This window comes from Notolepis coatsorum, assembly GCF_963971535.1.
Source record: "Notolepis coatsorum genome assembly, chromosome: 16".
Taxonomy (NCBI): domain Eukaryota; kingdom Metazoa; phylum Chordata; class Actinopteri; order Aulopiformes; family Paralepididae; genus Notolepis; species Notolepis coatsorum.
In genome coordinates, this window is record NC_140180.1 from 103,961,346 (window position 1) to 103,986,438 (window position 25,093).

Consider the following 25,093-nt stretch of genomic DNA (forward strand, 5'->3'; position numbering starts at 1 on the left):
AGAGTCAAATGCTTTTGATAAATGAACAAACAATGCTGCACAATGTTGTTTATTGTCAAGTGTGTTGATTATGTCATTAGCCACTAGCATAGCTGCAGTTATGGTACCATGTCCAGACCTGAAGCCTGACTGAACCTCACTTAGGATGTTATTTTCTAATAGGAATTGCTTTAGTTGAATGTTCACGAAGGATTCAAAAACTTTGGCCAGGACAGGGAGCTTAGAAATGGGGCGATAATTATTAACATCTGAGGGGTCCCCACTTTTTAATAATGGAAGGACAAAAGCAGACTTCCACACTTGGATGGTACTAGTCACAAAACTAAGATAAAAAATTGAGGCAATGGGCTCAGCAATAAAATCAGCAGCTGTCTTTAGGAGGACTGGGTGTAGGTTGTCCGGACCTGCTGACTTTTTACAGTCTATGTCTTTCAAGGCTTTACAGACTTCAGTGACAGTGATAGGCTTAAAGTGGAAAGGATTCACAACATAGCTTACAGCCGGGGGCACCATTGGGCATCCCACCGAGGTGTAGGGCACAGTATCAGAATTATTCAAAACTGATCCAGCAGAGATAAAATGTTCATTAAAAATCCCTGCCATCTGTCTTAAGGTGGTCTGGAAGGCTGGCGCAATCACTTGTACCAGCTACAGATTTAACCAATTTCCAAAATGTTGTTGGATTATTCAGATTTTCAGTGACTGCTTTCAAATAGAATTCTTATTTTGATGTTCTAATCAAACGTGTATTTCTGAGAGATCTAAAAGAGGTCCGGTCTCCAGGGGCATTCGATTTCCTAGCTTTTGCCCATGCAGCATCTCTTTGTCTCAGAGAAGTTGATATATTATCTGAAAACCAAGGATTATCTCTTCCGCTGGTCCTATACTTTTTGATGGGGGCATGCTTATCACAAATAGACATAAATGTCATCAGAAAATAATCCCAAGCAGCATCAACATCAGACATGAGGGAAACTTTCTCAATGTCGCTATGATATAAATCATGCAAGAAAGCTTGTTCTTCAAAGTTTTTAAAAAGTCTTTTAAATATAAAGCGTGGTTTGGTTTTAGGAAGCTTGGTATTGCGTACACACACAATTGCACAATGATCGCTCACCTCATTACAAAAAATCCCTGTGGCGTTGTATTTGTGTGGACAGTTTGTTATAATAATGTCCAATAGTGTGGATTTTTGCGGCGCTTTGTGGTTGGGTCGAGTTGGGGCGGAAATCAATTGTGTAAGATTTAAGGAATCACATATGTCTTTAAAAGGTTCAGAGGCCGAAGCCAGCCAATCCCAATTTAAATCCCCCAAAAGAATAAACTCTGAAACATTTAATTTCTGTAGGATGTCAGAGAGAGAGAGAGCGCCGCTTGCAGCGGAGGGTGGTCTATAGCAGCCAACAATGGTGACATCAGACACCCTGGATGTGTTCACTTTGACAGCCAATAGTTCAAAGTATTTGGCTTTAGTCAAGGACAGGGTGACAGTGCTGTTGTAGATGGATTTCACATAGATCGCAATTCCCCCTCCTTTATTTACTCGATCTGATCTAAAAACATTATAGCCACCAATGGCAATCTCTTCATTTGATACCCCTTTCTTAAGCCATGTTTCTGACAACACCATTACATCCGCATCTGTCGCATCCGCCCAGGTTTTTAACATGTCCATTTTTGGGAGCAGACTTCTGACATTTAAGTGCAGTAGGCCTAAGCCTGATCTGATTTTAAAGTCCATGGGAGTTTGCAGGGATTGTACACAGTCATTTGGGCCGGGGTTGGACTGCACATTTCCTGATATCAAAAGTAAGTGTGAAGAGTGCATTTCTCTGTTACCTGACTGAGTCGTGTTTTTCGACAAGTCGAGCAGATCATATAGCAGTTTGAGAGTTTGGAAATTCATCATGTGTACAATCTTAGGAGACAAATATATCTGGCAGGAGATATATTCATGGAGTTGGTGTGTGGGTACAGCTGAAGTCCTTGTGAACTCCATATCACCTGATGTGGGAAATCCAATTACATGTCCTTGCTTCAATTCCTGGACCTGGGGTAATCCAGGTAGATTTAGAACCAGCAGTGTGCAAAAAAGGAGATACATATTTATGTTTGCTTGGTGGATTAGCTGCTGTAGCCTGGGCCTGGTGGTGGGTGGCAGTTGTAGCCTGGTTGGACCTGGTGGTGGGTGGCAGCTGTAGCCTGCCTGGGCCTGGTGGTGGGTGGCAGCTGTAGCCTGCCTGGGCCTGGTGGTGGGTGGCAGCTGTAGCCTGCCTGGGCCTGGTGGTGGATGGCAGCTGTAGCCTGCCTGGGCCTGGTGGTGGATGGCAGCTGTAGCCTGTTTGGGAATTAGACTAGTAGGAGGGCTGCTGCTGAGTAGGCCGCAGATTGGAGAGTAGAGTAGCTCTCAATAGATAAGGAATCGGCCACTGTTTGCAGGGCAAAGCAGGTATTTCAAACTATATAAATAAGCAACATAAAACCATAGTAAAAATTTAGAAAATGGTGCTAAATCCATATTTCTTTTTACTATTAACAGACAAACACTGAGCAGAAACACTGACATGCTGCCATCTTGGATTTGGATTATTTTTTTATTTCTCTTATTTCTCGGGATTATCTACCACAAAATAGATTGGAGCGCAGTTAGTTTGTCTACCTTCTGTGAACATTTAGCAACAATCCCTGTTGCAATCCGATCCAAAATGGCGGAGCTATATCCATTATAAGAATGGAACTGTACATACAGTAGATTTCATTCTCTGTTCTTCCTGCACGCTTGGTGATACTAAATCCAAATTGAACTCCGACATTGGAAAGAGTATATTTGACCCGATCCATAGATGTGCAAGTTGGCTATAATAAGGTAATTTATAGGCCTGATATTCTATATTATTTTTTTTGTATCTACTTTTTCTCCCCCCTTTTTTCTGTGTTTTTCTCCCATCCCACATCCCAATCTAGTCGTTATGCCAATTCCCTTCCCTCCCTTTCTGGTCGTTGCGCGCATTTGCCCCCCACTTGCCGGTCTAGGGAGGGTTGATAGATACTATCACATGTCGCTTCTTTTCACCCGACAGTGAGGGCTCTCACTGGGGGAGCGTAACGCGTGGGAGGCTCACACTACTTCCCTCAGTTCCCTTCCTCGCTGAGCAGGCGCCCCGACCGACCTGTAGGAGTCGCTGTTTACAACGACCAGGATACACACCCCACCAGCTTCCCACCCTCTAACACTGCCAATTGTGTTAGTATGGACGACCGACCAAGCCGGAGGTACCGCTGACAGCTGGATTCGATACCAGTGTCTCTGCGGTGGTAGGCAGGCGCTTAGTCCGCTACGCTACCCAGCCGCCCTGATATTCTATATGCTATAATAATATTTCAAATTGCATGTGTCCGGATGGCAGAATTCAGTACTGTATCTACAAAACCTTCTCACTTTGATTGCCAAAAACGCCTTAACACGTCATTCCCCGCCATGCTCATTATGCCAAAGACGCCGTACCACGTCATTGATATATATTTCTCCCCCGGAGACTTGAGATCTACTGTTGATCCCCTCTCAACTCTCCAACGGTTCAAGAGCGCCATCTGGTTGCCGATCGGCGGATCGCTCAAACCGGAAACCGGAAACGGAAGCTGGTGCTCATTCCAATTCGGTCCGATCACTCGCTAATAGTCCCGGGACTCGAGCTAGACACAATGGATAGCAATCAGTTACCAATAACTCGATAAACAACATAGGGCGGCTACGTGGCGTAGTGGGCAAGGCGCTCGCCATGAATGCGGAGACGCTGGGCTCGCCTGTTCAAGCCCAGCGCTCCACATTGCTTTCAGTTTAGCTGGTCGTTCATACTAATACACATTGGCCGTATTAGGGGGTGGGAAACTGATGGGTGGGGATCGGGCGTTGTGGACAGCGACTCCTACAGGTCGGTTGGTGCGCCTGCGCAGTAGAATCAGGAAGTGTCAGGGGCAGCGTGAGCCTCCCACGCGTTACTCCTCGCCACTGAGAGATCGAGCTGCGCAGGTGAAAAGATGCGACTGCTGTTACCTCAAGTACCGGAGGGGACTTGTGCTATGTATGACTTAGTCCACATTGCAGCCGGCTTGTGGGAGGCAAGAAACAGCGTTCGTGACAGGGGAGGGTTGAATTGGATGATACGAAATTGGGATGGGAGAAAATATAGAAAATGCGAGAAAAAGTGGATAAAAAAAGAAAAACTCGATAAACAACATGATTTGGACGTATATACTATTATACAACCTGGAGATGGATCGCATATTTCAACATCCCATAATAGGAATATTTCAGCTCATCGCCCAACGCTACGAGGAAGCTACGGTGAGATTCAGCGTTTTTTTTAACGTGTTCGATACAAACTGCTCTAATGATCATATCACCCACACTAGATGAATCATCTAACGTTGGCCACGGAATTATAAACAACCCCCCCCCCCATCCGGTCAACATCAGATGATAAGTAGTAACTTCTAGAAGCACGTCCATTTGAAATTTTTTATCTCGCGCAGATCGCTATCAAACTGTATTTGATCATCAATATAATGCATTTAGGGCTATAAATCACGTTCTGGAGAATGCTACAGAAAACGATAAAAACATACTTATACTTTAGACCGTATTTTAGTATGAATATGTGAATGAAAAAGTATAACGTTGCTACACCCTGAACAATAGATACTTGACGTTGAATGGGCCATAATAATGTCAATTTAGCAATACAATTTAAAAAGTTATAGCCCTGCAAAGAAGGGGAACTTCTCCATAGACAAATAGAGCTGGCAGAGGATGGTATAATGATGTAAATAAGCCTGGCAACCAAATTGTTAACATCTTCCCTTTATTCATTATCCTTAGATTTTTTTGTACATGCAATCTCAAGAAAGCTTGTGGCAGTTTTTCATGTCTGGTCATTTTTAGCATGGTGTTATTCACTGTCAAAGATGCAAAGAAAAATCATAATTTATATTCTCCTTTGTTTCATCACAATTTACTCAAGCCTAGTAACAGACACAATATTTCTGACACTGGGAATACATTCCCTGAGATCCATAGATGTCCCTAGATACCAAGAACATGCATGGACCGTGTAGAAGTGGAGCAATCTTCCATTTACTTAGGTATGTATTTTTAGGCGGATTTCCAGAAAATAGGGTCCTCTTGAGGACGATTTGCCCACCGGCACGACACACCACTTTGGCGACCTATAGCGACTTGAGTGTGCATACAATATTATTTTCTAATACAATATATAGATTTAAATATATATTAAATATATTAAAGCCCTATTTGTTGCCTGTCGATTGCCGTTTCAGGCAACAAAATCCGCTCAGCGGTTACATGCCAAAAAAAAGAAAAGTCTGCCGTGTACGCCTCATATATGAGGCGTACACGGCAGACTTTTCTTTTTTTCTAATACCACCCGCGACTCCCGAGGCTCTACCTCCGTCAATCATTTGGCGATCTCGAAAATTATTGGACAGGGTTGTAAACAACGAGTCTGGCTTTCCAAATGGGAATGAGCGAATCAGGGATCTAGGTGAAAAGTCACAAGCGCAAACAGGAAGAGAAATTTCTGCGGAATGCATTAGTCGATGAGAAAATGGTTTTCAGCAGCCTTTTTTTTTTTTTTTTTTTTTTTTTACTTTTTACAAAAATCGCTCCTAATCACTAATTTCTGAACGGATTTGTATACAATTTGGACATGTACTACAAAATACTTGATATGGACTCAGCATGTTTTTTCAGCCATACACATTTTTTGGGAAATACTACTTCTGGACTACTAACTACTACAGAAAAACGTGAGTAACAAGTTTTTCTACAACTCAAGTTCAGACCTATGTTACTCTATTTATTTAGCACTAAAAGTGAATTATCTCTATTGTATCAGAAACTTCAGAATGTCATCTTTAGAAAGAGACTAGGCTCATGCATGTGCTATAAGTATAAAGTACTGTATAGTATTTTGGTTTGCAAAAGAAGTATTGGGGGCGCCTGTTAACTCATTGACCGCCACACTGTTTTCCCATCTCTACTCAATGGCGCCAGCGTTATTGACCATTTATATATTTGAAAAACTGAAACTCAGTTTTCTATCCACAGAGGATGTGCAACGGGTGAAATGAGGTGGGAACTGTGTTCCGTCAGCATTGCGTCCGGTGCAATTGGCGCATATTTAAATAAGCTAATATGGGCGGAACAAATGAGCCTCGTCCAAAAATGCTCCCTATCCACTAGGGCTGACCTTCGAAAAAAAAATTGGCATTCGAAGCTTCGGGGCCGAGATTCGATTTTAATTCGAAGCTTCGAGATAAAAAAAATATATATATATTATTGTTTTATTTTTTGATTATAATTTTTTTTGGGGACTTGTACAGCACTTTGTTCAACGTTGTTGTTTTTAAATGTGCTCTATAAATAAAGTGGATTGGATTAATTAATTTAATTAATAATGAGTCGGGAGCTGCGCTGCCTGGGCGGCTGCTCTCCGTTACACAGCCAACAACATTACATTACATAATTATGTTGCAACCTTCGTCTATAAAGCAAACAATTATATAAATATGTATATGTAGTTAATAGAGACAAAGGCAGAATTCGACTTAATTTATTAACATGTTTTTATATGGGTCGGGACACTATAAAAAATACTATAGAGAATTGTCAGTGCTGTAAAGCTTAAACCTTTTTAAATCTTAGACAAACTAAACCCTTTGCTTTCATGAAATATTGTAAGCCGTCATTTGAGGCTTTATAAAAGCAGCACAATGAACACAAATCTGTCGATGCAGAGTCCGACCTCATCTTAAATAACAAACGGCATTGCTTGTTGTAGTTAACAAAGAGAGGCAGAGTTGATTTTGCAGGTAAAAAATTGTACTTCATTTTGCCTTATTGCATTCATAAATGTGCACATATTTAATGGGGAAGTGCCTCATTTGCATATATAAACATAAAATTCAGAAAACTTGCAATATATTTTTTCTTAGTTTATATGTACATAACAAACTGGGAAAGTAGTGATATCTATTCAAATATTTGTTTTGCCTATTAGGGGGTACTACACTGTACTACACTGTTACTACACTGTTTGTAGCCTGTGTGTAGTTCTGTTCAGTTCAATAACATCATTATTATTATTATTATTATTATTATTATTATTATTATTATTATTATTATTATTATTCAGTTATCAGGCATGTGTTTAGGTTGTCAATTACTAATGGTTTGATTAGGTATTGTGTTTGTAAATAGCTGTTTAAAAAAAAATGTATGGCATTTTACAATACAGAACTTTGAAGGCGGTTTCCCAAAAATTAGTTTTTATGCGTTTTTCTTACACGCAAGGGTAGACATGTACCATTCCATAGCACCTACACACACCATACATTCCACATTTCTTCCTACAGTATATATACCCTGCATCTTTTTACAGAGGGGTTTGTTGATATATCATTCATAGCCTGATTTATAGTACATTTAGACCAAAAAACATGGCGAAAATAGATTTTTTATGACTAGTCAGCATTTCCTGATTCATGGGATGATAAAAAGACATATCCACAATCCCTTCTGTAAAAAGTTCACTGTTATGTGTCACCATAATGAAACCATTAAAAAAAATCTGGCATCATCCAATGTTGGTATTTATACCCAAACGTCATATCGCTGCTGGCGGGACAAAACCTTGTAACTCCCATTTTTTTTATTATTATTATTTATATTTTTTTATCAACTCAGTAGATCATCCTCCATGTGTGTGGTTTTACAAAGTCTACACAATGGGAAAGCATTAAACCAATCATCTGTCTAAACCTCGTAACTCTATTCGCCCTCAAATCTGTGTTAGTTTTTTTCATCTGCTGAAAAGTTGGGTTTTTGGAGTTACAAGGTTTTGTCCCGCCAGCAGCGATATGCAAATTAGTGCATATTTAATGAGGTAATGCCTATTTTGCATATATAAACATAAGATCTCAGAAAACTTGCAATACATTTTTTCTAAGTTGTTATGTACATAACAAACTGGGAAAGTTTCATAGTGATATCTATTCAAATATTTGTTTTGCCTATTCACCTGGGGTGTCTCACCTTAACGTGGCATCGGTCTGTGAGGAGTAAATGCTGGAAGCAGGCCAATGAAACATTTTATCTGGGGTATAATGCAGGTTCTATTATCCTAACTAAACATTAAATACAACTTGCTCACTAAAAATATTTGTTAATTATAAAATATCTTCACTGACACAGTGCCTAAATTGTCAAGAGGGGTGTGTTGTCGCGGGAAAAGTTACAGTAGTACAGTAGTAATTATGCAATAAGGACGCTCCCTTACATTTTGTCATGCCTTCGCAAAGTGGCGTGATTTTCTCCAAGTCTGGCAGTGAACGCTATTATAAATGAGGCTATAAGCGACTGACTATGCCACCTTACATTTCGTCCTGTACAGCCAGAATCTATGGACGGATTTTGTTGATTGAGGTTTTGTTGGAACACCAGAAAATAGATCGTATAAACGGTATATGATTTGTTTGAGAAATATGCAGCCCCAGGCCGAGATAGCCTTCGCAAAGATGCGTGATTTGCTCCAAGTCTGGCAGTGAACGCTATTATAAGGCTAAGCACTAAGCCATGTAATTTCAAATGCTTGGTTCTGAGATTATCATACAGTAAACATTTATTTCTGATAGGCGTGCTGATCAGCAGTAATGCAACGTCATGATTGTCGATTGATGGGAGTATCGATAAATAGACAGATTTGTTTATGTAGGCTATATTAAGCAGCACATAGGATAATATAACCTGCATATTATTATTATTATTATAACTAAACATTAAATACAACTTGCTCACTCAAAATATTAGTTAATTATAATATATCTTCACTGGCACAGTGCCCAAATTCGGTATAAATATTCTGCAATATGGACAGGTCTGCTCAAAATATTTTATTTGTGGATGACGAACAAATGCAATGACGAAAGATAGTGACAAAAACAGGACGCAATGTGTAATGAAAATACAAATTAAGCAAGCTCTATACATTACGAAGTAAACAAAATCCAATACGAAATTAACGGAATACTAATGGTGAAAAATACGTTATGTCTATGCCTCATTCTATGCCTCATTTCGGGATTCTTTTTCCCCTTCCTGATATCTGCCAACAGCGCTGTCAGGAGTGCAGACTGCTCCACGAGCCAACTGCACTGGAGCAGATCAGGAGCAAACATATTTAAAACACATAATGGGCGTGTCTGTGCTGGTATCTCATCCGCGCAATGTCCTTAGTGGATAGCTCACAAAGACGGAGCTGATACCGTGCGCAAACCCCGTGCAGTTAACTGTGCAATTTCCACCGCAATCCATTCTTAGTGGATCCCGCCCCAACTGTACTAACAAAGCATCAATAGTATTTTTAACACTTTGGTTGCCTAAGATTAAATTCATGATATACCATAGATTGCCAACGCTATTTGTCTATGGAGAAAGTCCCCTTCTTTGCAGGGCTATAACTTTTTAAATTCTATTGCTACATTGCCATTATTAGGGCCCATTCAAAGTCCTATATGTATTGTTCATTGTGTAGCAACGTTAAACTTTTTCATTCACATATTCATAGTAAAGTATGGTCTAATGTATAAGTATGTTTTCATCTCTTTCTGCAGCTTTCTCCAGAACGTGATATATAGCCCCAAATGCATTATATTGATGATGAAATACAGTTTGATGGCAATCAGCGCGATATAAAAAATTCCAACTACCGTACTTTTCGGACTATAAGCCGCGGCTTTTTCCCCCATTTTTCGACCCTGCGGCTTATATAACGGTGCGGCTTATATGTGGACAAAACCCGAAAATCAAAATATTGCTTTTTTTTACTGCATTGAAATGTTATTTATCTGTTCCCTTATTTGCTAAACTTAATACAAATGAGTTAATTCTTGTTATTTGTCCAACAGTATTGTGTCCCAATGGGAGTCGTTCTCTGTAGAGGTGGGAACTTAAAGCTCAATAAAAGAACGGCCATGCACCACCACCCACAGAATTGAGAGAGCAATCAATCTGTCAATCCTTTCCATGTCCGGGCCGGGTGAGGTTTCCCGTGTTGAGTCAAATTAAGCCGCAGGCTCCACTCCTTACATATGGTAATTAAACATTAAAACACATGCGGCTTATAGTCCAGTGCGGCTTATATATGTACACATCATTCAATTTAGCTGCTGCGGCTTATAGTCCGGTGCGGCTTATAGTGCGAAAAGTACGGTAGACGTACTTCTAGAAGTTACTACACGTCATCTGATGTTGACCGGATGGGCGAGGGGGCGTTTATAATTCCGTGGGCAGCGTTATACCAATCATCTAATGTGGGTCAAATGTTGATAATAGCAGTTAGTATCGAACACGGTAACGTTACACGCTGAAACTCACCCCAGTCTCCGCGCGCCGTTGGGCGATCATCGTCGAGTAGAAATCTTATCATTATGGGATATATTTTTACCCGGTCCATCTCCAGCTTGTATAATGGTATATACGTCCAAATCATGTTGTTTATCGAGTTATTGCCAATCGATCACCGTGTAGCGTGACGAGCCAGAGTCCCATGAACTATAGCGAGCGCCCGGAAGTACTACGGTCGTCATGACAACCTCTATTCAACATCCTGTTTGGCGATTGCGCCGATCGGCCACCAGATGGCGCTCCTGAACCGCCAGAGAGCTCAGTGGGTCCTGCTGGTGGATCTCAGGCCAGCGGAGGGGACATATTAATCCGATCGCAGATTTTTGAAATATTGATATAAGGATGCTGTACAGCGTCCCCCGGCAACTTGAGCATGGCCAGCAATGACGTGAAAAGACGTTTCATGGCAGTCAAAGTGTTAATGAGGCTATTATTATTATTATTTTGCAACAAGATGGCCTACATAGAACATAAATAGTAGGGGTGGGAATCGCCAGAGACCTCACGATACGATACTATCGCGATACTTGTGTCACGATACGATAGTATCGCGATACTAAATATATCGCGATATGCTGAGTATTGCGGATTTTTTTTTCTTTTTTTTTGGATCAAATTTAATTTATTACCTTTTTTCAACTGCAAAGTAAAACTGTCAACATGTTTTATCTAATAAAATAAAGTTCAGTCTGTTCATCTCACTTCAATAATTTTTATTGCAGAACATGGTATTTTCTCAAGCAGACATAATTATGTAAACACTGTAATCTATGTTGCATGTACCTGACAAACTGAACTGTTTGTATTACAGTCATATTCCAACTTAACTGAATGCACATGTGTGTGTGTGTGTGGACTACTGTACTATTAAATGTATTGAAATGAACAATGCAACTTCCTTATACACATTTTTTTTTTATGAATAATTAAATATTGATACTTGCCGTCCCTGTATCGATACAGTATCGCCACGCAAAGTATCGCGATACTACTACGTATAGATTTTTTCCTCCACCCCTAATAAATAGCCTGTCTAAAACTGACTCACATGCATGGTCCCGATTCCAACATATCAACATGGTCAGATGGGAGCGCATGCAGCCTGCATCACAATCAGTCCAAAAATACAGGTATATAGAGGTACTGGCGTGCCAGCTTTGCCAGCCTGGTGTTAGATTTTGACCATAATCAGCCAGTATCACCTCTTCATCTGTGTTCATGTAGTTTCTGCGTTGTGTTTATCTCTCTCCAAAGTCCTATCTACCTTGAAAGGGGATGCTATCTCGGACAAATTTATTTATAACCACTCCTGCCCGATAGACATAATTACGCACTTTAAGGTAAACCCCCATCAGGCCTCTCCTCTCCTGTCATGACCGTCCCGACCCTCTGTATACATTGCCAGTTTAAGGCAAGCCGTCTCAGCGGTTACCGTCTCCTGTCATGACAGTCTTTTTTCCATCTCTAAGCTGTCCCTCCTCCTCAATACACTTTTACACTCTGGCTTCTGTGCTCTGAGCAACTGATTTGTTTTCTTCTAGATAAGACCTCTCATTTTCCAAAACAAAACCGTGCAGCTCTGCGCTCTGCTCTGCCTCTCTTCCACACACATCTCCCCCTCCCACCAGAGCACTCATTCATATATCTCTGTTTGTCTTCAAAACACGTGATTACCACTGGCTTTCTCTCTGTGTCGCTTTTTTTACGGATGCACCATCTGTTCGTTTTTATTGGCTCATGAAGTTAAGAGACACTCACTTTTCCTCTTTCACCGTCTGTGGAGGTCCATGGCACTGCATATCATTAACATATCATTGTTTGATAGTAGATAGAGTAAATGTCATGTGTTGTGTTCAAGTAAATCCTTAACGATCAATCAATCGATCTTCAATTAATTGTTAACATCCCTAGTTTGTAGCTTGTATGAGGAAACAGAATGGATTTTGCTGAGAGGACTCTATCGGCATCATCATTGGTAAGTAAGAAACGGCTACGGGTCCATAAATCTGAACTATCCCTTTAACTTCTCTGTGCTGTATTGTTGTCCTGCAGGCTCACAGGTTGCATCTCTGCGTCACTGAGCTTCTCACGGTGACCCTGGCCGAGTCCAGAGTTGTGACGTGGTCCTGTGTCTCCGCTCACCCCTGGGGCTCTCCCTGTCACGCCACCATCCAGGACACAATCAGACAGGTCTGGGAGGAAGAGTTTGACATCTCCGAAAGGTCAACCGCACTCGACACCATCCAAACTCTCCTGCTGCATCTGAGAGGCGTGGAGAATCCCCCGCTTACCCAGAACACACCGCTGAGACAGGTGAGTTATTCCCTTTAGTCCCAAAACATTATTGTATGTAGGGATGTAGTCAATGAGTGTAGCTTTCCAATGATACCCCACGTGGTATTTTTCGCAATCGGCGAATGATTGACAGTTCAAGAGTCTCTGGAGTCAGGGGTGGTAATCTGAGGCTCGCGTGTACAAAGTCGCACGTCTGACATATCGGCATGTAACTCGAGAACCGCTGAACTCTACAGTAAGTAGGGCTGTCGCGGTATGACATTTTCTCACACGGTTGTGTGTGGCTAATCACCGCGGGATGCGGTGGTACCGCACTTCTATTAAAAAAAAACCCGAAGTCGCGGACAGTAGGCAGAATGAAAACAAAAGAAACATAGAACTACAGGGGAAACTAGGAACAATATGAATAGCTAGCAGGCTATGGAGGGCTTTGAAGGTGAGGAGTAGTAGTTTGAAGTTTATGCCATAGTCCATATCGTCAGACTCGTTTTCTGATGCTGGGATCATCGCAAAGGCATGTTTTATGATGGGGTTCGGTAAAATAGACGTTACCTTTGTCAGCAAGTCCGCCAAAACCCTGTCCACTCCTGCTCCGAAGCGTCTGAGTCAGAACAGGAACAATCTAAATAAATAACGTTAGTTGGCTCTGGCAGCGTCTACCACGGTGCGGTGAACAGATAACGTTACATCCACAGCCTGTTTGAAAATACTAGAATCCAACATAGTCTGGTGAAAACGCACCTTATGTTATGGATGGATCGTCACCGTTTGTCCTCTTCATAATAATCTCCAATAGTTTGCTTTTTCCCCTACTTCCCTAGCCCTATTTTTTGTTGTGATTGTAAAGCGACCTTGGGTTTCATGAAAGGCGCTATAAAAATTTGATTTATTATTATTACGTGATCGCCATTGCCGAGCGTTAGTTGGCTCTGGAGTGCTCTCAACTCTGGTGGTGGCGACTACCGCGGAGCGGTGAACAGATAACGTTACATCCACAGCCGGTTTGACTATAGTATTTTTATGATTTACCAGAAGTGCTGAGTCCAATGTAGACTGGTGAAAACACACCTTATCATCCATAAGTGTGATCGTTTTGTCCTCTTCATAATAATCTCCAATAGTTTGCTCCACGCGTCGCCATTGCAGAGGCAGTTTGCTGGCTAGTGGCTACTGTGGCCAGTGAGTAACCCCCCCCCCCCCCCCCACAGGAAACTAGCCCAGATCAAATGGTAGGCGAGACTGCCACCTATTGGGATTTGATCGTCATTTAAATTCTAATTATGTTAGGGTTACCAGGATCACACACAAGGTCGGGTTTAATATGATAATAATAAAAAAAAAAAACATTAAAACGAGTATACTCGTTTTTGGCATTCAACGCATGGGCGTTTTTGGCGTCCAATGAGTTAATAACCTCATATAAACACTACAGTATGACTAACCTGTTAATAACCTCATATAAACACTACAGTAGGACTAATCTGTTAATAACGTCATATAAACACGTCAGTAGGACTAACCTGTTAATAGCACTGATTGTATATAATTAGTTTGTCTGTCTCTGTGCCTCTTTCAATTGTTCCCTTGCTTCTTTAATCTTTGTCTGCTATTCTATACCTAATGTTCTTCTATTTAACCTCTTAAGCCCGGAGCCCTATTTTCAGAAAATCCGCCTAAAATACATACCTAAGTAAATGGAATATTGCTCCACTTCTACTAGATCCATTTGCATGTTCTTGATATCTAGGGACATCTATGGACCTCAGTGAATGTACTCCCAGTGTCAGAAATATTGTGTATATTACTAAGCTTGCTTAAATTGTGATGAAACAAAGGAGAATATGAATTATGATTAGATTATGATTGCATCTTTGACCATGAATAACACCATGCTAAAAATGACCAGACAGGAAAAACCACCACTGAGCTCGTTCAGTACCTTCTTGAGATCACGTGTACAAAAAACTAAGGAAATTAATAAAGGGAAGATGATTAAACAGAACGTTTTGTAGATACAGTACTGAATTCTCCCATCCGGACCAATGCTATTTGAAATATTATTATAGAATATAGAATAGCAGGCTTATAAATTACCTTATTATAGCCAATTCGCACATCTATGGATTGTGCCAAATCTTATCTTTCAAATGACCAAGTTCAATTTGGATTTAGTATCACCAGGCGTGCATAAGGAACAGAGAATGAAATCTACTGTATGTACAGTAGGTTCTTATTTTTGCGACAAGTCCGCCATTTTGAATCTGTTTGCAATGCGGATTGTTGCTAAATGCTCAAAATAGGGGAGACAAACTAACTGCACTCCTATATATGCCAATAACGTTCAGTTTTGTGGTATATTATCCCGAGTAATAAGATAATAAAAGGATATTCATAACAAGTAATTTGCTTGCCGGGACCTAGAGGCCTTTGGGAAGTGTATTTATTTTTTTATTCCAACGCTCATTGAAAGCTCTGGATGTCCTCTTCAAAATGGCCTCAAAATGACTACATTTCCCAACCGGCCTTTAATTCAAAATGGCCAATCCCCGCGACACAACACAAAAACGAAAACTAAAATCTCACTAACACTTATTGGTAAACAAACGTATTGATGAAAATATACATTATAACTGCTGTTGTGACATGGTTATGATGTTTATTCTTGAATACGTTTGAAAAATAAAATTATAATTTTGTCAGACAGTCTGCAGAGCTTGATTTATGACGTGATGTCATTTGCGGTCCACCGACGGACCACACGAGCGGAAGATTAATTTGAAGTAAAAATGCACTTGGATATATGTCCTGGTTTTAAAGAGGCTTAGAGCAGTTCTAAGCGGTGTCCCGTCCCCTCTGCCAGGTGCTGAGCTGCGTGGCGCTGCACCTCTCCCAGGCCGTGCTGAGCTGGCTGGGCCAGGACGACGAGACCGTGGTGGGACAGATCTGGCAGGCGGTGGCTCTGAGCAGAGACGCTGCCCACTTCTCTCTCTCTGCTGAACTCTGCTCGCTTCTCTTCCCTGAGCCTGGTATTGTATTGTATTTGGAACTTTTTTATACATTTGTTTATATAAAAAATTTGGGGGGGGGGGGGGTTTTATTATTATTTCTTATATATATATTTCTATCTGGTATTTTCGCGTTTTGAAATTACTAAAGGGTTAAGTTTCAAGTTTCTTTATTAGTTGTCATACAGAAGTACAGAATACTTTTATACAAAATGCTTCTTTCTGTTACGCTCCAGAGACTGTGCTAGACAAAAATAGATAAGTATAAGATAAAATAAGTATAGCAAGTAAAAATAGAAGTCACGTACGTAGGCACAAATGTTCAGTATGTACATATGTACAATGTTCAATGCAGAGTAGAAGTAACTGAGTTACCATACAATATACTATACAATATACTATATAGTGCAAAGCAGAAATGGGATGAGGTACAATTTATAGTAAGGTGTAATGAGGTATGGGTTGTAGTGCAAATTCTTTACCAATAAATATAAAGTGTGTTTAGGTGTTCTAAAGTGTGTAAAGTGGGTGCTGCAGTGAGTTGTTTGTTTAAAGTGAGTGTGTGGATGTGTGTGCTGTGAGTGCATTTGATGGTTGTTACATAGTGTTATTGTTCGTTGAGCATCCTGATGGCCTGGGGATAGAAGCTTCTTCTGAGTCTTTCTGTGCTTGCCATGAGACTCCGGTATCACTTGCCTGACTACAGCAGTTCAAAGAGGCAGTTGTTTGGGTGGCTGGAGTCTTTGATAATTATCTTAGCCTTACCCATGCACCGCTTGTTGTAAATGTTCTGGAGAGTGGGAAGCTCCCCTCCAATTGTGCGTTCGGCTGAACGTGCCACTCTCTGTAGTCTGCTACGGTCTTGTGCGGTGCTATTCCCAAACCAGGAGGTGATATTGCCAGTCAGGATGCTCTCTATTGTGCATGAGTAGAAGTTCTTAAAAATCTTCTGGCTGACTTGGAACTTCCTTAGGCGATAGATGAACTGATGGATGGATGGTCACGTGGGTGGGCTGACTGACCCCCGAATGCTTCGAAGCTTCAATCGATCGATACCAAATCACTATTCAAATGCTTTGTAATTCTTTGTTTTGGTGGTGGTTGTTTTCCACTCTAAAATCTACAATACTACTGTACATCAGCATAAGAAATATAATAAACTAAAAAAGTATGAATGAATACATTTGAAAATCTGTTTTTCTCAGACAACAACTTATTTCCTGAAAAAGGCCCATATCTCTCATAGATCCACAGCATTGAATCTTTGCACATGGGAAGAAAGAGGTTTTGATTATTCACTGATGCATTACTACAGAAGCCTCGCAGCACGGTGGTCATTTGGATGGATGGATGGATGGAGACAGTCACTGAAATAATCATCAAATTAAATAATAAATTAATGCATAACCAGTAGTAATTAAATGGTATGAACTGTGCTCATTTTACCAGTAGTAATTAAATATTTTACCAGTAATTAAATGGTATGAACTGTGCTCTTTTTACCAGTAGTAATTAAATATTTTACCAGTACTAATGAAATGGTATGAACTGTGCTCTTTTTACCAGTAGTAATTAAATGGTATGAACTGTGCTCTTTTTACCAGTAGTAATTAAATGGTATGAACTGTGCTCTTTTTTTTTAATCTCAGGTAATGTCAGCGTTTGTTCCCTTCAATATCCCAAAACGTTGTCTCTTAATGGAGAAAAGGCCAAAGCTGCTGCTGGAAGTCTGCAGGCGTGTGTACATTACCACCTGCTGTACAGAGCCTGGTGGCACCACAGTGTCCTGCCTACAGCAGGAGGAGAGAACGGATCAGGTAGCAGCAGCCAGCAGCCAACCAGCCACAACAGATCAGGTAGCACCCAGCAGCCAACCAGCCACAACAGCTCTGCAGCAGAAACCTGCGCTGGAGACGAGGCGAAGAGTGAAGCAACTAACGACGATCCATCATCGTCCAGAGTATCTGAGAGCGCGGTGATGCCGGCTGGTTGTAAGATCGGTGATGCAGGTGGGAGGAGTGATTTCGATGCCTGGGTTCTGCTGTCCGAGGCTCATGCCGGCCACCAGGCCACCCAGAGGGCCATGGCGGAGATCCAGGAGAGACTGGCCTCCATGCTGGCTCAGCACAGCCGAGCCCAGGGAACAGAGACCAGGACTGGGGAGAGCCAGGCAGCGGATGCCCCCATCCAGACCTTCTCCACCACATCCACAGACGGCCCAGGCTCTGCTGATACCGGGAAACGGTACAAGCCTTCTAGCTCCAAGTTTGTTTCTTCCTTGAATTGTTTTGGAGAAAGTACAAAATAGTTGGGTGCCACACTCGTAAGAATGAATGTTTAATTATTTTCTTCACAAGATATACGACATAATGACATATCATGACATGTCAACAGTGGGAGGGACACAAAGTCGGACACAAATTCTGTTTCAGCATTTAAATACCGTAATAAATTCATGCGTTTCAGCATTTGTCCCACAAATCCGGTATCGGTCAGGCTCTTAGTGTAAAGATGACAGCCATACACAAGTCAAAACGTCTCCCTTTTATTATTGACCTTTTCCTTTTTAAGCTCAGTTGCATAGCTGGCGGGTGAGCCGAATATTAGGGGAAGCTAGAGTTGTAAATCGTGCGGAACTTTGCATTCACAAGTTGCGGTGCCGACGGCAATGAAGGAAACGTTTTTCGTAATTTGGATCTCATCATGCTTTGAAAACAATGTACATACAGTAGCTCTAAAAAGTTTCCATGATTTGATGAACTCTGTCTGACTCATCATGCCGTCGTAGAGCAAGCCCTTGTTTGCCAAGATAAAGCAACATACAATAGCCTCAGGTGATCCGGTGTTATGCCCAGGGGTAGCTGCTGCTGCTGCTGGCAGCTTCTGAATTACTTTGTTTATATGTTGCCTTGGAAAAAGACTGTATATCCATTTAGCTTTTTGAATTTTGACTCAAAATAGCGCACTCATGGTGTTGTGAAGGGCCAGATTAAACCGAATATATATATTTATTTGTATATATATATTTAATTGTATTTGTATATTCTCTAATATTCCCTGATATCCCTTGTATATTCCTTGTACAATATGCATTGAATATCCATTCTAGCCTACTGAACATCCCATAATAGTCTCCATTCTACTATTGGTCGAGACCTTGGTGCCAGGCTGCCATACCCCCCAGACCCAGTTCAAACGTACCGCTCAACATGTACGAACAAGTCCTAGTTCCGCGTAGGAATCTGGCTACCGCACCACTAACGGTACTATTTGTTCATAGTGCGTATATATACTGCGCTACTAAAGTAGGACTTCCTTTTTAGTCCAGTTTCTTACCCTCCAATAGAGTGACAGACGTAAAGCCTCCCCGCGACGCCACGTGTGGGAGTAAGGCCAAGTTCGGCCTACCATCGGTATTGAGACATCGTGTATATTAATATTTGAATAGTCATATTTGGCACTATATCGTCGAGTTGGACGTAGTCTATTAAGCTAATAATAGTCCATTCATATGTAGTGCTTCGTGCGGTGAGAATACTATCGTAGTCAGTACCCCATCGTTTCGGGCAGAGAACTGGCTGCTTATCCAGGGTGGCCGACCCCATGTGAGGCTGCACCCGAGGAGCCCCAGAGCCGACGAGCAAGTGGACCTGTATACCGGATTATTCTACCGACGACAGCCCGCCTTCCCAGGCACGGATTATGCTTTGTGTACAGTGATTATTCCATGGATAAAGACCCCCGACACTGCCGTGTGTTGGAACCCCCCCCCCTGGAGAGGACGCAAGGTGAGGAGGCGCTCTGCAAGACGAGGTCGCTTCACGTCTCTCCTCCGTGGACCGGAGAGAGCCGGCCCACAGAGAGTCCAGCTGCTTTCATCTGTGGTCCAAGGATCGCTGGCGCATTGAACTGCACTACTGTGGGTTCACCCAGGATACCCTTAGCCGGACGAGGCAGCCAGACTCTACCCCCCCCCCCCTCCTACTCCTGTTGTCTTACAAGCGACCGGATTAACCCCCCTAGTGTATCCAGTCTTATAATCATTAAAGTATCATTGCTGTTATTCCTTAACTATTCCAGGTCGTATATTTACCACCTGCGCCATCAGAGATTGGACATTCTCTATTGATATACCGACGAATACTCTTTGCCATAAAAGTGCATACTATTTCAATTCATAAATGTAATTAAGTGATTAAGTGCTTGCTCTACACACCATTGCTGTGTAGGAATAAATACATACTTCGACTTCGTACATTTGTGTTGGATCCGTTTCATCTACGTGAGAGTGTTTATCATAATATATTTATGCCGAGTACTGGGTGGCCGAATATAAAGTACAAAGGTAGTGGTAGTAAGTATCATATCTAGTAATACAGTCAGGGAATTGTACCCCTCAGTTACACATGGTGTTCGCTACAAAGCGATTGGCGGGCGGAAATTTTGAATGCAGATATTTACAAAAAATGCTTTGCTGCGGGATCAGGATGTGATTGGCTACATTATTTAACCTCTCTCTCTGGAGCCTACCCATAATCACCAGATTGTCACCAGGGGGCTGCAGCGACAACACACACACACACACACACACAATATAGTAGCCTATATAATGCTGCGCACATATATTATATATCATTTTCAAAATTCCCAGCATAACATTTGGGTAGCCTACCCTAGCCTTCATTACCCGTCGCCTATGGTTGCATCCCTCTCCCGGCCCATCGCTCCTCACATTGCCGCCTGAAGCCTCAGGTGATCGGGTGTTATTATGCCCAGGGGCAGGGCTCGCTGTGGCTTCACGAATGCGATCGCTAGTGCTGCTGCTGGTAGCTTCTGAATTACTTTTGCGGTGTGATTGGTTACTGCCTGTACATGGAATGCTTGGAATGTTAAACGTCGCCACCTACCCATTGACACCTTGGCCGGCCTGAGACACCTTGCTTAATTGTCACCAGCCTGTAGCACAACACACACAATATAGCCTATATATAATGCTGCGCTGCAGCCTGTGCACATTATTATATACATTTCAAAAGTCCCAGCATAACATTTGGGTAGGCCTAGCCTAGCCTTCATTACCCGCCGCCTATGCTCAGTTGTGTTCAAGTCCTAAATGTGTGCTTTGTGTTGCTCCAGAGCTGCTGAGCAGGAGAGCCTGCTGTCCCTGTCAACCAAGATGTCTGAATACACCAAGGAGCTGTCTGAGCTGCCTGACACAGTGAAGGTACAACTCTAAAACATACAGTAGAGGTCTGAGCTGCCTGACACAGTGAAGGTACAACTCTAAAACATACAGTAGAGGTCTGAGCTGCCTGACACAGTGAAGGTACAACTCTAAAACATACAGTAGATATCTGAGCTGCAGTGACACAGTGAATCTTCTGAGCATCTATACAGACCTGGTGCAATTGAGCATTACGTTAGACCCCCATAGGCGTGATCTAATTTCTATAACACACTCTGTCGTGTGATGTAATGCTTTTATACAATGGCCGATGTCATCCAACCTTATTGCTATACAATAAACACACATTAATTGAAGATTTATTGACAACCATCCGCAGAAAAAGTAGTTCCCAAAAAAAAAGAGAAGTTGCCTCTGTGTGGAAGCAGCTCGGAAGTGCAACTGTCTCTCAAGTAACACATCCAACTGTTCTCACTAACACATCCAACAAACTAACACATCCAACTGTTCTCACTAACACATCCAACTTATTATTATTATTTTTTTTTTTTAAACCTACTTTCTATAGAACTTCATTCTTAGATGCTTCTATAGAAGGTAGAAAAAAAAGAAAAAAGTCTACTTTCTATAGAAGCAGCTGGGAGGTGCGCTGTTTTAAGTGAGCATGGATTATTGAATTGATTGATTGATTGCACATTTTATTAATGTCCGCCTTGTTTCAAACTGGTTAAGCTTAGGCACTCTTTCGAAGTCGCCCTCTTTCGAAGTTGGTTATGCTTAGAGTTTGGAATCAGGGCTGTTGGTCTATCGCCCTGCTCTAAAGATAAACTCTAAGCATAACCGACTTCGAAAGAGGGCGATTTCGAAAAAGAGTGCCTAAGCTTAACCAGTTGGAAACAAGGCGGACATTAATCAAATTTGCAATGAATCAATCAATCAATCAATTCGCGCAATATTTATTTGTTCCACAATGACTCATGACCAACCAATTACATAATCCAACATTGTGTAAGAAACAAACACATTCGCTGTGACAGAATCGTTTTTGATTTAGTCGTTATGACGCTGTCAACATATCCATTCGTAAGGTTATTGTCCGCCATCTTGCTTTCAGTTCTAAAAACTCGCACGGTGGATTGATTGTAATTCGGTTGTGGGCGGGTCCTGGGACCACGAGCGGGGGTTATAACAAATACCCACGTTTAACTTGACTGTTTCAGCCAATCAGAATCGAGAAATTTGCATGCCATTGTATAATTTTATAGATACTACGGTAACAACAAACTTCTCTCTTCTCTTCTCCTTCCCTCCTCTCTTCTCCTTCCCTCCTCATCTCTTCTCCTTCCCTCCTCATCTCTTCTCCTTCCCTCATCTCTTCTCCTTCCCTCCTCTCTTCTCCTTCCATCCTCTCTTCTCCTTCCCTCCTCTTTTCTCTTCTCCTTCCCTCCTCTCTTCTCCTTCCCTCCTCCTCTCTTCTCCTTCCCTCATCTCTTCTCCTTCCCTCGTTTCTTCTATTCTCCTTCCCTCCTCTCTTTTCCTTCCCTCATCTCATCTCTTCTCCTTCCCTCCTCATCTCTTCTCCTTCCCTCCTCTCATCTCTTCTCCTTCCCTCCTTTCTTCTCCTTCCCTCCTCTCATCTCTTCTCCTTCCCTCCTCTCATCTCTTCTCCTTCCCTCCTCTCATCTCTTCTCCTCTCCTTCTCTCTCCTCTCAGATGTTTCCTCGGCCAGATGTTATGGAGTGTTGCTTGGCCCTCCTGCACCTCAGTAGATGTTCCTCCATGGTCTCTGACTCTCAGCAGCGTGTGGCCAAGGAGCTCCTCCACAAATACGGAGTGTCCGGTTCCCTCCAAAAAGCTTCCCGTTCATTCCTTTCCTGAATGTGTCGTTTGTACAGTCCAGGGTGGGAAGCTAGCGCCAGCTAAACGCTGCTCCATGTTTCTTTCCTGAATGTGTCGTGGATACAGTCCAGGGTGGGAAGCTAGCGCCAGCCAAAAGCCGGTCCAAGTTTCTTTCCTGTCCACTATTACATTAGCAAACTTGCTCCAGGTTTTTTTTTCTTTTTACATAAGGAGGGTTTGTTCACGGATGGGGTGAAGTGAACGACCACTTGAGCTCCGACTAGCGTTTTAAACATTTCATTCACTAGAATAGAATCCTGGTCCCAGCGCTGTCCTGTGGGCTTTTCCACACGGTCGTGCAACAGGAAATAAACCAATTTAGAATGTTTATGTTTGAAGCGTTGGCTGGTAGAATAATGAAAGTGTCGGGTGACTTTATGAATCCTTACCTTACTCTCCCTTATTTCAGACATCACCCTTACCTTACTCTCCCTTATTTCAGACATCACCTGTACCTTACTCTTCCTTAGTTCAGACATCACCCTTACCTTACTCTCCCTTATTTCAGACATCACCCTTACCTTACTCTCCCTTAGTTCAGTCTTCACCTTTACCTTACTCGGCGTGGGTAGGGTGTAGACTACCACATGCTGCCCTACTGTCGGTCTGGGGAGGGTGTAGACTACCACATGCTGCCCTACTGTCGGTCTGGGGAGGGTGTAGACTACCACATGCTGCCCTACTGTCGGTCTGGGGATGGTGTAGACTACCACATCCTGCCCTACTGTGAGTCTGGGGAGGGTGTAGACTACCACATGCTGCCCTACTGTGAGTCTGGGGAGGGTGTAGACTACCACACGCCTCCTCTGATACATGTGGAGTTGCCAGCCACTTCTTTTCACCTGACAGCGAGGAGTTTCACTGCGAGTGCTTAGACCTCTACACTACCCAACTCAGCCTTATTTCAAGATATCTTGGGTCACATCATGTCACTTAACTACCACATTATTATGCTGGTGTCAAGAAACGTATAATTTGTTGATGACTTGTTTCAAGACGGTTTACTTAAAAGGCTGAATCATTGAAACATAAACTAATTATAAATAAGAAATGGCAACGGATGATTTTATTGAGTTAAGTCTTATTTTTCATCAAAATTGCTTTAAAACGAATGCAGTTTACCTCAATTGACCTTATGTTAAGTTGGCCTCAAATATGTTTCATGATAAGTTCACCTCAAATATGTTTCATGTTAAGTTCACCTCAAATATGTTTCATGTTAAGGATTTCTTTCATGATTATCTCTTTAAACAAGTAATATTTCCTTGGCAAACGTTATAAGTCTGAGGTTGTTTATTTTTTATTCGTGTGTGACTTTATGCACTTCGCAGCAGAAAATGGAAAGAAAAGCACCTAGTCCTAATGGCATGTTGTATACTGTATATCATTATGTTAAATAAAAGCTTTCATTACAAAATCACAAGTAAACACTGTATTTTATCGTAAATTGAGAGGAAGCTGGCTGGTAATAATCCCTGGGAAATGGAGGTCAGTCCAACAGGTGAAATACTAAGATAATTGTATTTATGGAGATTATGTTACCAATTAACGCAAAGCAATAGACTCTTTCTTTTCTTTTAAATAAGTCATAGTCATAGTATTTCCTGTGAGCCGCCACTAGGGGGCAGAGCAGCTCATCAGTTACTGATTAGAGTTAGTGAGATATTCATTCTGAATAACAACTAAACACACTCTCTCACACACTTACACATTCACCCTCACACACACACTAACCCTCACACACTCACCCTCACACATTCTCACCCTCACACACACATTCTCATCCTCACACACGCATACAAGTATTCATTGATCTCAAAAAAGCTTTCGATACTATGAATCATGTCAAGTCAAGAGTTTTATTTGTCACGGCATACAAGTATACAATGAAATGCGAAATTATGATATATTAATCAAGAAATTGGAACGATATGTGATCAGTGGGGTAGTATTGGATTGGGTGAGAAGCTATCTAAATAAAATGCAACAATTTTATGAGAGATTATGAATCTGAATGTTTGGACATTGCTTGTGGCGTCCCCCAGGGGTCAGTGCTGGGTCCAAAATAGTTAATCTTGTACATAAACGATGTAAAGTATCTAATATATTTAAATGTATTTTATTTGCAGATGACACTAATCTATTTTGTTCTGGTGAGAATATTCAGCAGCTTTTATAGGTCATCACATCTGAAATGACGAAATTAAAAAGATGGTTTGATTTGGT

The 25,093-nt window shown here is 41.7% G+C and overlaps 1 protein-coding gene across 1 annotated transcript in view; it reads left to right on the forward strand.

The window, feature by feature from the left end:
• gemin5 (gem (nuclear organelle) associated protein 5) overlaps positions 1-24,264 on the forward strand; it is a 117,520-nt gene extending 93,256 nt beyond the window's left edge. Inside the window, exons 25-29 of the mRNA XM_084331589.1 lie at positions 12,536-12,796; positions 15,639-15,804; positions 17,433-18,027; positions 20,920-21,007; positions 22,682-24,264. Of these exons, the coding sequence (XP_084187715.1) occupies positions 12,536-12,796; positions 15,639-15,804; positions 17,433-18,027; positions 20,920-21,007; positions 22,682-22,846 (1,275 nt within the window). The 3' untranslated portion in view covers positions 22,847-24,264. The remainder of the gene's footprint in view (positions 1-12,535; positions 12,797-15,638; positions 15,805-17,432; positions 18,028-20,919; positions 21,008-22,681) is intronic.
• Positions 24,265-25,093: the final 829 nt, after the last annotated feature.